The sequence below is a fragment of the Podarcis vaucheri genome (assembly GCF_965113315.1).
Source record: "Podarcis vaucheri genome assembly, chromosome: 12".
NCBI lineage: Eukaryota > Metazoa > Chordata > Lepidosauria > Squamata > Lacertidae > Podarcis > Podarcis vaucheri.
Window position 1 is genome coordinate 7,341,486 of NC_138750.1, and position 14,551 is coordinate 7,356,036.

At 43.0% G+C, this 14,551-nt stretch overlaps 1 protein-coding gene across 2 annotated transcripts in view; it reads right to left on the reverse strand.

The window, feature by feature from the left end:
- The window catches only part of POU6F2 (POU class 6 homeobox 2), a 301,009-nt gene that overhangs the window by 56,844 nt on the left and 229,614 nt on the right, over window positions 1-14,551 (reverse strand). For both annotated transcript variants that reach the window (XM_082192837.1, XM_082192838.1), the window contains exon 5: window positions 11,065-11,384. In XM_082192837.1, coding sequence (XP_082048963.1) covers window positions 11,065-11,384 — 320 coding nt within the window. The remainder of the gene's footprint in view (window positions 1-11,064; window positions 11,385-14,551) is intronic.

Consider the following 14,551-nt stretch of genomic DNA (forward strand, 5'->3'; position numbering starts at 1 on the left):
GATTTCTGAACAGATCAGGTAAGTTATCCTCCTCACCTGGCTAGGGTGATACCGATGGTATGCAATGTTATGAATCTTCACAAACTTGCTTTTATCTGCTCTGCAACTGGAAGGTGTGGAGTTGGAAGGAAAGCATCCGCACAGGAAAGTGTTTGTAATCTGTCAATTTCAGTTTCAAATCTGTCCATTTCAATTTCTCTCAGTTTATTTTTCACTTAAGCTCTGTTTTCCCCCATTCGTGAACGGTTTTTTTAAAAAGTCTGCAATGAAATTCACACATGTTTTTAAGTGTATTTCTCTTAATATATGCATTTTTGTAAGGAATTTCCACTAAGATAATGCTTTTCTCATGCAGTATTTTCATTAATATACACAGTTTTGTGCACGCTGTCCCCTGATATATGCTGTTTTGTAGACTTTTTATTGGCCGCTTAACTGCATCAAAGGTTAACTGTATTTCATTTCATGTATTATTTGGGAAATGTAAATTATGCAGGTTTGCATTAATGCAAGAACTGCAGGTCCCTCTGTATTTATTTGCAAGCTATTTCTTTTTTGAATTATGGAGGTGGTTTGGGGAGGGGACAAGGGACTGGGAAACCAACAGAACTGATGTCCCATCCACACACTTCAGTGAATTCTGCAGCAAATGCTTTCTGGTATTAAATTCAGGGCTAGCCTCTTGGGCTTTAATAATGCCAATTGTTTTACTAGAAGATTAATTTCTTTCACTTTAAATGTGACTCAGAACAATTCTTCCTGCGCTTCTAAAAATAGCAACACCTGCAGAGAGTATATTTGGATGGACCAGCCAAGCAGTGCATCAGCAGAGAAGAGCTTTCCTTAGGGAATGGAAAGGTTCTTGTACACATTCCCTTTCCAAACCCCTTAAACATCACTTTATTCTGTTTAAATGCAGCTTTTCAAAACCCTGCAGTGAGATGAACAAGTGCTTAATCAACCCAAAAGGTAGCAAGCTCCTGGAATAGGAAAAGCTTGCTAGAAAAAGATACTTTTATATATATTTTTGCCTAATACAGGGTAGGTATCCAGACTGATCAGCATATAAATCCTACTCATTTTCTACAGTTGACGGACTGTACTCCAGTAATTCAAATCCATTAATAACACAGGCAGAGATCAGACACCGGCATCTTAATCAGGGATGGAAACCTCAGGCCAAAGGATAAAATATGGCACCTCAGGCTGTCCCCAGGCCATATCCCTCACAGCACCCCCTTGAGTGCATTTGCCCGGCTGAAATGTGTCCTTTGAGTGCCACCAGCTTGTGTATATGGAGGAGAGAAGAGTGTGTGTTTGTAGAAACTGCAAACATTTGTGTGGCTGGAATGTAGCCTGTACAGAGGTAAGAAACATATATGTTGCTCCACCCCTTTTGCCTCTGGCAATGCCCACCAATGTCAACACAGCCCCCATCAAGCTGTCCAGCAATGATTGAAAAGATTTCTCACTTCTGGCTTCAGTATTCTTTTTGGAAAACTCTGCCCAGAAAAATCCTATCTAGAAACTGAAAGTTTATATTCAACCATATAGCATTTGCTCCTTTCTATTTCTTCCTCCCATCAGTGAATTCTATGATAGTTGGTACAAACAGAGTTTCCCCCCTGCTCCGTATTCACTTTTGATGTTCTTGTGATGGAGGATTCACAAAGTGTGTGTGTTGGGTGGGGGAGCAAATGGTTGTCTGAGAAAGGAAGACCCCCCCCCCAATTGCCTCTTGATTCCCCATTCCCTGCAATGATTCTCCCTGGTAAGGTGAACCCAGCATTAGTCACGAAGTGGAGGTGGAATGAATCTGATTTGTGAACAACCAGCAGACACTTGCAGTCTACCAAATGAGTATTTGAGAGCTTTGGCTGGATAGGGTGGGCAGAACTCATGGCATCTTGGACATGAATGCTGACAATTACAGTCCTACCTCTTTTGGAGCCCCCTACTTTTGTAGAGGACTATCCAACTGTGAATAAATGTTGGCGTGTCAAATTTCTCTTAAGCCTGTATTTTGGCTCAAAAGGCTGTGTCTCTCACAACCACTTCATCATGTGGTAACTGTGTGGAAGAGCTTTTCCATGTCAGTTTCCAGCTCTGCCCACTGAGGGACAATGTAGTCACCTGTACTCATCAAGATCAAGGGAAGTAATAGTGCCACTGTATTCTGCTCTGGTCAGACCACACCTGGAGTACTGTGTCCAGTTCTGGGCACCACAGTTCAAGAAGGACACTGACAAACTGGAATGTGTCCAGAGGAGGGCAACCAAAATGGTCAAAGGCCTGGAAACGATGCCTTATGAGGAACGGCTAAGGGAGCTGGGCATGTTTAGCCTGGAGAAGAGGAGGTTAAGGGGTGATATGATAGCCATGTTCAAATATATAAAAGGATGTCACATAGAGGAGGGAGAAAGGTTGTTTTCTGCTGCTCCAGAGAAGCGGACACGGAGCAATGGATCCAAACTACAAGAAAGAAGATTCCACCTAAACATTAGGAAGAACTTCCTGACAGTAAGAGCTGTTCGACAGTGGAATTTGCTGCCAAGGAGTGTGGTGGAGTCTCCTACTTTGGAGGTCTTTAAGCAGAGGCTTGACAACCATATGTCAGGAGTGCTCTGATTGTGTTTCCTGCTTGGCAGGGGGTTGGACTCGATGGCCCTTGTGGTCTCTTCTAACTATGATTCTATGATTCATCACCATGTGCTCAACTGTATTTTTGGTTCACACCTGGTGGTGTGCCTAAAGCTGATTCTGGTGCACAACCACAAATGAACACAACTGCCTTGGCACATAGCAGATGCACACAACTCGTGGCTCTCACATAAAAGATGCAGCCAGACCCATCAGAGGCTTTTTCACCAGGATACCACACCCTGAAGTGGTGGTGAGAATAGGCTTTTAAATCAAGGAAGCAAGCAATCAAACAATGTGCTGTTGCTTTGCATTCTAACAATCTAGTGCTTTATTCAGTGCTACTGATTTGTAACAACTTTTGTAGATGGCCATTGACATTTTAGCAGGCTTTTCTTTAGTGGTGCACTCAAGAAATACTAAAGCAGGGACAGGCAACTGGCAGCCTGAAGGCTCCATCGGTTCCCATGGGCTTTCCATTTAGCCCCCACCATAATCCCAGGGGACCCTCCCTCTCTTGCATTTCAACTAACTTCAGTCACAGGAGACAGACAACTGTAGCACAAATAACACCGGTGACATTCTTAATGCTCTGCACAAGTCAAGGCACCTGCAAAGGAAAGCATACAGCCAAGGTATCTCCTTGCCCAGTTGAGGTCGGGATGGGGAGAAGGGTAGGTGGACAGGACCAAGCTAAACCTGAAAGTGGCAGGTCTATGCCAGGGTCAGGCTGCTTGCTGTCGAATCCCTGTAAAGCACAACATGGGCAGTTGAGAGACCAGAGCTAGAACTTTCCCCACATCTTCCTTATCCTAGTCAACTTGCCACACCAAGAACATGGGGACCTGTCCTGCACTGAGCCAGACCCTTCATCCATCTACACAGTTCCCTGACTGGTAGAAGCTCTTCAGGGTTTCAGACGGGAGCCTCTTCCACCCCTATCAAACCATGGTCGACCACGGAACTATGGCTCTTCCTGCTGGTTTTAACCTTTAAAGCCCTATACAGCCTAGGACCCTCGTACCTACGGGACCGCCTCTCCTGGTATGCCCCACAGAGAAACCTACGGTCTGCAAATAATAACATCCTCAAGGTCCCAGGCCTCAGAGAGGTTAGGCTGGCCTCAACTAGAGCCAGGGCCTTCTCGGCTGTGGCTCCAAACTGGTGGAATGCTCTATCACAAGAGACTAGGGCCCTGCAGGACCTGACATCTTTCCGCAGGGCCTGCAAGACAGAGTTGTTCCGCCAGGCCTTTGGTCAGGGCGCAGCCTGACTCCCTCCTCTGGCAACCTGCACAGAATTTTGCTTAATTGGTTGCCATCAATTTGATTTAATTAATTTTTATAATGAAATATTTTTAGATTGTGTGATTATTTGACTGATTATTTGATTGTTGTTAGCCGCCCTGAGCCTGGCTTCGGCTGGGGAGGGCGGGATATAAATAAAATTTATTATTATTATTATTATAAACAACTACTCTCAAATAGAGATGGGGGGAGGGGAGAAATTTGACTCAGTTTGCATTTAAAGCTGAATTTATCAAATTCACACATTCCAAAACAATACAAGAACCACAACGCAGCCATCCTTCAAAATCTGCACTTACCCAAATTTGGCAATGCAGTTTTCTGGAAAAACAGCGTTTACAAAAATGCATATACCAGGGGTAGTATGTATAAAAATTAATTATATTAGTGAAAATAAGATACATATATAAGGAGAAAATGCTTGCAAAAGTGTGCACGTTAGTTAAAACCACAGACAAAAATGTGTTTCTTAAGAGAAATCTGCACTAAAATGCTGAAGAATGTGTGTGTGTGTGTTTCTTAAAAACCACAAATCGCTGCAGAAAGCTGGAGAACTGAATTTAAGATTGGGAAAATGAGAAACGGAGAAGTGAAACTGACAGATCCTTCCATCCCTACTCTCAAAGCAATATAATTTTTGCTGTCCACACCTCTCCCAAATCTTAAAGATTTGTAGCAAATTCCTGAAAGTGTCAGTGAACATTGAATTGAGCTCCTTAGAAAAACAGTTTTATCTTCTTCTTTTAATGGAAAATCAGCCCTTGAAAGCAACGTTTGTTTGTTGTGTTTTACTTTCACGAAGTTTTGGGGGCATCTGTGCAGGTGCTCTTTCTCATCTTTCTCATTTAAGCTTGAGCTTTCCCATCTATTTTCCGTTGCCATAAAATATCTAGGTGCCAGATATATTATTTAAGATTAGCATGAAAATTTAATCTGAAGTAGAATCTGCTTTTGCAATCTAAGGCTTTGCTTTTATTTGGGCTGGTTTCTTTGGTAGTTATAAGTCTTGATGTTCCACACCTCTCCTCCTGCCTACCCAAACACCCTCTTCTCTCTTTTTATTTACCCGTCAAGTTCCTTCTTTGGCTTTGCTTATTTTGTGTAGGTTTCAACAACACAAAGGTGCTTTATCATTGAGTTCTGAAAATGGTCAGAATAATTCTACAGTCAAGGCAGCCCTTGGGAAATCTCCTCATTTTCTGTCGATCTTTGTAGGTGAGTAAAAGAGTGAGAATCAGTTGGGTTCTTTTTCCAGCTGCAGTATAGCTCTTCCTCTGCATAGCAGATTTTTCTCGTTTGTGTGGTTCAAATATATGGATAGAACTGAATCGAACACTAGCACCAGCTAGCGTCAAAATAAAATACCCCCCCCCCAATTTACAAGGATTCAAAAATAGCATAAGACTACAATTACACATGGTCCTTCTAGTTAAACAAGAAAAAAAAAACAAGATACATAAAATGTGATTAGATATTTCATGCTATCAGTTTGGGCCTCAGTTTGCAGCCACTGTGATAGCATACCTTTTGCTACATATAAAGTTCACATTAATTTATGGCTATTGTGCATTTAAAAGGCTATGCATGTGGCCTCATGAGCAGCGTAACATAAAAAGGGAACTCACTGTATTTCACAGATCAATTGGTTTCAGAGTACACCTTGCTCACAGAAGTTGATCTGTGAAATTGTGTGAATTCCCTCTTCAGTGGGATGTTTGGCTCACATGAGTAGACACATGGAGCTATTAAGGTGGTGCACCATGCAAATACTAGCTCTTCAAGAAGAGGGGTTTACCTCAGGACCACACCAGGGAAGGGAAGGGTTAAATTCCTTTCACATGCCAAAGCTGTGGCACAGGCAATGCCTGAATCAGCTGTAAGTACAGCCAGTATTTCATGCATCCCCCCCCCCCCCGTTAGTGCAGAAAACCTGAAATAATATTACTTAGGTCGAGAAGAAAGTCACTCTGGTCAGGCAGAAAGAAACTGAAGTCAGTCTCTCTAGAGTCTAAGCTTACTGACTTAATCCCTGACCATGCTAGCACCACCTAATACTGGTCTTCTAGTTTACTTTTTGGCAACTCAGTCTTATCACTAAGCCACTAGCTTTTATTTTTAAGGCTCTTCACTATTCTCCCCATTCTTATTTCCCCTTACCTCCTTTTAATTCCCCAAACACAAAAGCCGTGACTATTCGTTTTTAGCTCTAGTAGTCAGTCATATTTTAAGATTTATCTGTTTTCTCCCCAATTGCTTGGTATTGAAAGTTGATTAATTTATCACAAGTAAAAATGCAGATTTTAATCAGATCCTGTTGCATTAGATATGGATTTATAAGGGTTATTTGTATAATGAACCAATATGATCTGGCAACTTCATATGTATGATTGAATAAAAAATGGTTCATGCTTGGATGAGTGTATGAGTGTGTACACTTTTAAAAGAAGGACCACTGAGGCTTGGAAGTCCTTGGCATGAACTGCAAGAAATTAGAACCCAGACCTTCAGCTGCTATCCTGTTCCTACCACAGTGTACGGTATGGTTTACTTTAATTGTGCAAAGTGTTTTCTGTTCTTACTCTCAATCACATGCTTGAAATGATACTTCATGTTAGGAACTCTGGAAGTACTTTCTCCTGAAGGTTGCAGAAGTAAGTCTATGCACCTGAAAAGCATGTTTGTGCTGTAAATTCATGACTATCACAATCTATGTGAGGAGTAACACCACCAAAACAGGTTAAAAGTGTGGTCAAAGATGGCCCTGGTAACCAGTACAGGTAGCCATATATATTATTTCTCTCTCTCTCTCTCTCTCTCTCTCTCTCTCTCTCTGTGTGTGTGTGTACACACCCACACCTACACACATCATACAACCTGGAAATGCAGCACTGTCTGCTGACCTAAGTGCAAAACAGTAATAAAATCATAGCGTGACACAGAAAAATCTGACAAGAATCATTCTGAATTTTGTAGCTCTGTTTGCAGCCCAACACCACCATCAATTTAAAATCAACAAAAGAAAGTAAAATACCTCACTCAGGTATATGTAACAAAGTCACTTTCATTTAATTTTCTGTCTGAAGACATGACAGCACCTGTACATTTTTAGTTATAATTGTTGTTATCCTTCAGAGCCTTTTGAAATAAATGCAATCATCCTTCTGTATTACTGGCTTCTCCATGACAATCTTTCTAAGTTGCCCTGTTCTAAACCAATATCTTTCAGACAGCCGCTGAATAATGTAAGAAGATAAAACCCACATGAAAAATCAAGAATTCAGAAATGAAATTTAACCTGTCAAATTGTAACTTAGTTGATCTTTATTCCCTTAATATTCTTCAAACTGAAACTGCTTCGTTCTAGTTCATAAAGACCATTTACCTTGGAGGCTATTATTTCCTAGAATTTAATTCCAAGTCAATATTTAAGTTAAAGCAACAGACAAAAAACAAAAAACAGACACAAACACAAACCAGCTTCTTATAGGCTTTTACAATAGTGGTTGTGGAAAATGGTGTCAAGTACCTGCTGTGGGCTATTGTAAGTCCCCTTGTTCTAATGTAGGCATCAGCAGCTACAGAGCCAGGGGTCAAATCTGGCCAGTGAGGAATATCAGCTGGTCCCTGAGCTGCCAGTTTAGCGGCAAGAAGCAGTGCACTGTGGCAACAGGACTGGTTGGTACCTGGAAAATACAGGGGAAGACTGGCCTCCCACACTCTGATCCTTCCTCAGAATGGTTTCCTCATAAAACTAGTGGCCAGTCAAGGGTCAGGAGGAAACAAAACAAAACAAAACAGCTTCCAGCCAATCCAACAGAAGCGTTCAAATAATTTTAAAGATGGCAAGACGAAAGGCAACAGTAGCTGCTTAGGAGTACAGCAAACAGATGGGTAGTTAACAAGCAGTTTAGGATGTGTCTCATACAGAATTTACTCATCTATGCTGGCTTGGCAGCAGCACTGAGACAATGAAATGTGACAGCAACCCCTTTGGATCCCTCCCTCCCTCCCTTTGTTCCTTCCTTCCTTCCTCCCTCCTCCTCCTCCTCTTTTCTTCATCATCAATAATCTACCTATTAAAGAGTCCCTAAGCTCTTGCTAACACAACAGCCTGCCCACAAACCTTAAGTACTCATTGGCACTATATTATTGCTATATTAAGAAACTTGTGCTTTTGAGGCCAAAGAATTCTAAACTAATACCCTTTGTGCTATGACTACATGGGAACCTTTGCAGCAAACGGTGGATTCCCCGAGCCCAGGGACTCTTTCAAAACAACAGGTTTTTGTGATGAAAACAGAACATGCTTCCCCCGCCAATCAAGTTCCAAACTGCCTCTCCCCACCCCGTAAAACTTGGCCCACACCTGTAGTTCAGTCTTTGGCATGTTGACTCAGAAAGAATTTCCATTGTATTCAGTAGGGTTACCGGCAGGCACAGACCAGGGTGCCATATCTGGCACTCTAGGTCTCTCTGTACAGCCCTAGGTGACTCTAAGGACATTCCCCTTCCCCAGGCTGCTCTCCTCACCAGTCCTGCTCCACAGCCTCCTCAAGTGCTATTGACTGGCTTGAATGTGTCCTAGAATTGTGGTAGCGCCATTTGCTTGCCTGATGGAGAGAATGTGTTGGGATGTGTGTCTAAAAGCTCTGACTTTAGCATGGCTGGGATGTAGCCTTCTGTAGAAAAGGAAGAAGCACATCCATTGCTCTGACTCACACGTGCATAGTAATTGCTCTCATTCCTGGATCCTATCTACAGGTAGAGGTACATTGTCCATACAAATGGGAAGTGATCTTTTGCACTGATCACCTATTAATTAACATTCAGCCAATAGCATGGCACACAACAATATTTATTAGTATGTGCATATGAGTGAGATTTTCCCATCCCCTCTTTAATCAATAGAGCAAATCAGGTCAATAAGAAAATAGCCTGGATTGCTTTTTATGCAGGAATCAGCTGGTGAAACTCTTTACAGGATTAACATACATTTTACCATCTGGTAACATTGCTGCAGATCAAAAGGGTGTTAAAGGGACAACTTCAAGAGACAAAGATAGAGGTGTGGGGTGGCCAAAATCTTTATCTTGCTTGCCATCTTGTGGAGTTCTCTTCTGTTTATGTTTCAAAATAAATTTGGCTGCTTTTTCTGTCTCATGTGAAGGACAGTTACCACAGAGGACCTGTCCATACTATATTCATATTGGTGGCTTCCCCCAAAGAATTCTGGGAAGCGTACTTCGATGAAGGAGGTGAATCTTCTCTGTGGCAAATACAAATCTCCTCCCACCAATCCCAAGAGTTACCTGGGTTTAAGGTTGCAATCCCATGCACATTTAGGAATAAGTCTTACAAGTAAGCACGCAGGGCGTATGGCTGCATGTTTGCAGTGCAGAGAACATCCTGAGTGAATGAGACTTGTGTATGAGCTTCCCCAAAGATGCTGGGTGATGAACGAATAAAAATCCATCCCACTTCCAAAGCTGTGGGAAACACATTTCCCTGGCTTTCCTATACTTGTGCCTATGGCTTATTTTGTGTAAGTTGCTGATAACACACTAGAAAAAGAGGCATTTACCCTTCAGTGGAAAGCAGTCTAGGAATTCCCACTGTTCGGTTTTGCTTTTTTCTTATTGCTTACGTAAAAGCTGCTGGTTTGGTACAGCATGCATACAAAAGATTGATTTAAATTAGCTGGCAGCAATCAGCATGTACATGCAACCCCTGCAGGGTTCATTTTATTTTCCCTGCAGTGAGTGGATCATTGCCTTCCTGAGGAATGAAATGGACTCTCCTTTGTTACCACATGGAGACCTAGGGTACATTCGTACCAGCTGTTTTTCACAGACTGCTTTTCTTGTTTGCAGATGCTTGCAGACTGCACTATACGTCTAGTCATCAATACCACCATACTCCTGTGTGTGTGTGTGTGTGTGTGTGTGCACGCGCAGCCTGCATCCCTTCTTTAAATAGGTACAAATGATAGTGTAATGCTATATACCTGGGACAAACCAAGAATGAAATAGGTCTTGGTGCTTAAGAGTGGGTATAAACTGGCTGATAGTTGTCAGGTTGTTGTGGGAAAGTATGAGGGGCAGGAGCGTGGTGACCAGAAAGAGGTGGAGGACAATAGCCACCTTTTTATGGGCAAAAGTTGATTTGGAAAAAAATATTTTCATTCAGCCTTGAACAAATTAAACCCAAGTCCTGTTTTGGAGCTCCCCATAGACATCTGGTTGGCCACTGTGAGACCATGATGATGAACGATGTAGGTGATTGGCCTGACCCAGTAGGCTCTTCTTATGTCCACATGCCCTTAAATCCCTGCTCAGCCATGAAGCCCACTAATTGCCCTTAAGTCTCTCACTCACTCTCATCCCAACTGGTCTCACAAGATTGTTGTGAAGATAAAACGAGGGGAGAGAGAACCATAGGGGGTGGGATATCTCTGCCCATCAGTAGCTGAGCTGGCAGCTTGTGGGAGGCACCTCACCTTTCCCTTCAGTTATCCCATAACTCTCCATCTCTACCCACCTGCCCCAAAGGTCGTAGACAAGAGAAATAGTGGGTCAAACGGTCAAGAAGGTGGTTTCTGAACATGCTGTAGAGGAAAGGGAAGGGCAGGTGGGACTCATCAACCTGGGAAGGCAGCCCATCTAGGAGAAGGAAAACTCTGATCCTCCATATTTGGGAGAAGAAAAGTCTAAGAAGGAAACCCTATATAAATCCACAGTGAATTCTTTAAGATGGCTGGATGCCATCCTTCAGGCAACCGCTGCAGCCAAGCTAGTGCAATCGTATTGCTCTGCTTTCCTTTGGACCACATCAGTGAGGTCAAGGGAGGGTCTTGTTGTCTGGGCAGCCCAGGACCTCCGTACACACTGCCCAGGCTTGTGCCCTAGGGGAGGTCACTTCAGTACTGCTAACACAGCTGTTTGATTTCATACCCAGATGTTTGCTCCATTGTCTCTCAAGAGTCAAGACAGATGGATGCCAGCAACCAAGTGAAAACAAGCAAATGGTTACTCAAACAAAACGAAGAGGTATCCTGAGAAGCAAGAGAAACTTTGGAAGAAGTGGCCAGAACAAATTCTCAGATAACCAGGGGCCTTACCTGGAGTGAGTTTGGTGACGTGAGAGGTGAGGGAAGGCCATGCCCTGGTGACTGGTTGGGCTTTTGAGGAGAGCTTGAAGACTGCTGAGCTGGTGGCGGCTGACTCTGGCTTTGTGTTTGCTGCGTCTGTGGTGGAGGCGGGGGCTGCGGCTGCTGAGGCTGCTGCGTCTGTGGCTGTGGCTGAGATTGATGTTGTGGTTGGCTGGCTTGTCCCTGTGTCTGCTGGCTAGTTTGGCCTTGCTGTTGTTGTTGCTGCTGCTGCTGCTGGAGATGTTGAAGCTGTTGAAGCTGCTGAAGCTGGGAATTCAGGGATGAGGTAGCTACAAGTAAAAAATAAAATAAAATTCAAATCAGAATTACATGTGTTTCTTTGTGTAGATTGCAAAGATATACTGCCAGACTCCAGAGCACTGTCAGAAGAGCAGAGGAGAAAACAAAAGTTGGCCACCTCTGCTATAGGCTTCTGCCTGCAGATATAAAAGCTCAAAATGTGAGTACAGTCTCAATGTGCATGATTTTCCTGCTCCCTCTGAGACACATTCTTACAGTAACAGCAGTCCTCATAGACAGCTCACTCTTCTTTTGCATAGGTAGGGGAAACGATTTGAACATAGATAGAGAAAGCACCATTGGTCAAGCCTCTTGAAGGAAACTAGAATCCAGAAATTAGTGGGAGCCAAGAAAGTGGAAGCTGGAAGAACAGAAAAGATTGCAGGGCTGGTCTGTACCGCCAGTCACTTGCCAAGTGAAGAGAACCTGACAATTAATGTTTGGCAGCTGAACAGAAGCGTTAAGAAATGTTTTTTGAGCCTGTGGGGCAGTTGCCAAACACCTGAGATGCCAAAACACATAGTTGGTGTTCAGTTCTATGAGTCTCAAATCATGAAGCCCTCCTATAAAGATACTGAGTTAAGTAATAGGTTAACGTTTCTCAGCAACAGAATGAATGCTATCACTGTAAATCATGGACACCTAATCTGTGGCCCATTGGATGTCATTGAACTACAATTCCCATAATCTCTGACCATTGGCCATGCTTGCCTGCAACTCCTATTATCCCTGACCATACGTCAATATTGGAGTTGAAATCTAATAACATCCAGAGGACGTTAGCCGCCCCTGCTATAAATTGTGTGGTGACAAATTTTTCAGCAGTCAATATTGTCCACCAGAAAGTGGCCTAGGTCTGGGAGAGAGATCTCTGTTTGAATCCCAGTTCTTTTTTCTTTGTCTTTGCAGATCAGCTTTAGACAAGTTAGTGTCTCTTGGCATCAGTTTCCCATCTGTAAAATGGAAATACTGGCACTTATAGCTCACTTCATGAGAATGTGATGATGGGGTAACTGTACTTTTTAAAAGTCTTTAAAAGAAATATATAATTGACAATCACAAGCCAAGAAGGAAATTCCTAGGAGTCTCATTGTGCAAATGGATAAGAAGAAAACGGCCTCAATTTGTTACAGCTGTTTTATGGCTGTAGAGCTCTGTGGGCTGGTGAAGGATATTAAAAGGAATAAAATAAGATTCAGTGCTAAAGTGCAAAGTTGCCTGGAGGTCCTAAATGATTATACATGGAAGCATATGCATGGTGCCAAAGAAATTAAGATGCACGTCAGGATAAAACAGATTAAGACAAGAACTTTAGAAGAGAGCCAGAACCCTGGAGATTTGCAAAACAAGTGTTATTTTAACTCTAGACACAATCAAGCCAAATGCCAGCATTTTTAGATATCATGGTCCTTAACTTTAACTGGATGGTGCGTTACTATAATTAAAATAGTATCCAGAAAAGATCAGCATATTTTCTAATTTTTGGAAGGTTAATGAAGAAGAGTTTCTGTATATTGAAAAAAAAAATTAGACAACCCCTCTATGTAGTAGTTCAGAACCACTTGACAAGATGGAAATTGTTGGCTACCCTTCTTCATGAGTCCCTCGGGATTCAGATCTTCCAGTGTCTGCTGGTCCCACTGCCCAAAGGGCAGAACAATCCAAGCATCCATTCCACCATGCAAGAGGGGGGTTGGATAAGATGGGGGGTGTCTCTCTGCCCAATTGCGACATGCTCCACTGCTCAGTGGGTTCCACTACTGGGAACTCCTGACTGTACCCACCTAAACTGCAGGTGGGCACAAGTGATTGCTGGAGTCCTGGCATATCCCTGGTGGAGACAGCCAGTGTATGCCCTTGGGAGAGGCCATATGTGTGGGGGAAAGGGATGGAGTCAGGACAGCCAAAGATCTGCTGGCTCCAATCTGTGCTACCCTCTTCAAATTAAATCCTGCTTGAAATGTATCCACCTTGCTGTACGGGCTCCAATCTGCTGCCGTGGGAAGCTTTAAGGTCTGCCACCCTTATCCAGCCAGAGAGACCTCTACACAACCTACTATGCTGGTGGGGGTATGGATGGGCGAAGGGCTCCATTAGGATACGCATCAGACCGTATTGAGCAATTTGGCTGCAGATAAACAGGGATGCATCAGTAGATATACCTGACAAGTTTCTGTGATTATAGCTGGATCAGGGTTACATGAAACCATCTGCAGCACACCTTATTTTTGTTTGAAAATATTCTTTCTAGTGCCTGGAAACACCCAGCGCTTTACTCAGTGATACAGCCCAACATGATCCTGCAATAGTAACTGGCAGTAAATTTGTCATTTTCATCATGTTCAAGATGGCATCTTTAAAACAATCCTGCTCAAGGTCCTTGTAATCATATAAAGGCCAGACCGTCTAGTTGGTGCCACCTAGTCTAGCAGTATCTCGCCTACTCTGACCAGCAACAACTCTGCAAGGACTGGAGCAAAGACCTTTTCCAGACCCTCTACCAAGATTCAGACATGCATTCATCCATTGAGCTATGTTTTCCTTCTCAAAAGCTCTGCTGGGAGGACGGCAACAGTCAAATGTAGAACCCCACCAGTACAAACCTACCAAGATGGCATGATCCAGGCTTCCTGAGATAATTCCCCCTCCCCTGGAAGACCTTAAGACCCAGCTCCTCCTCAGTGGTCAAGAGATCTGAAGCCACAGCCATGTGGACAAATATCAGTCATACCTGCTGAGTATGTCATCACTGAGCTGGGTTTGGAACTCAGACACTCCCATCCCCTCACTTTTTAATCAGGTCCAGAGATCTAAATCCAGCATTTTTCATATTTGCAAACTGCAGGGAAAGGATATGTACTTAATATCAATCTGAATGTTTAGTGTAAATGTTGTATATACCAAGATGCCAAAGGGAGGTATGTCCAATATCTTTTTATAAGTATTACTGGAATGCCAGTTACCCCCCCCCCATATCTTATATTTGTGCATCTGGTCCTTCCTGCCTAAGTACAGAACCTTACATTTGTCCCTATTGTGTTTTATTCTGTTAGTTTGGGCCCAGTTCTCCAATATGTAAAAGTCATTTTGAAATCTGATTCTGTCTTCTGCGGCATTATCTCCCCCTGCTAGTTTAGTATCATCTGCAAGTTGTTTA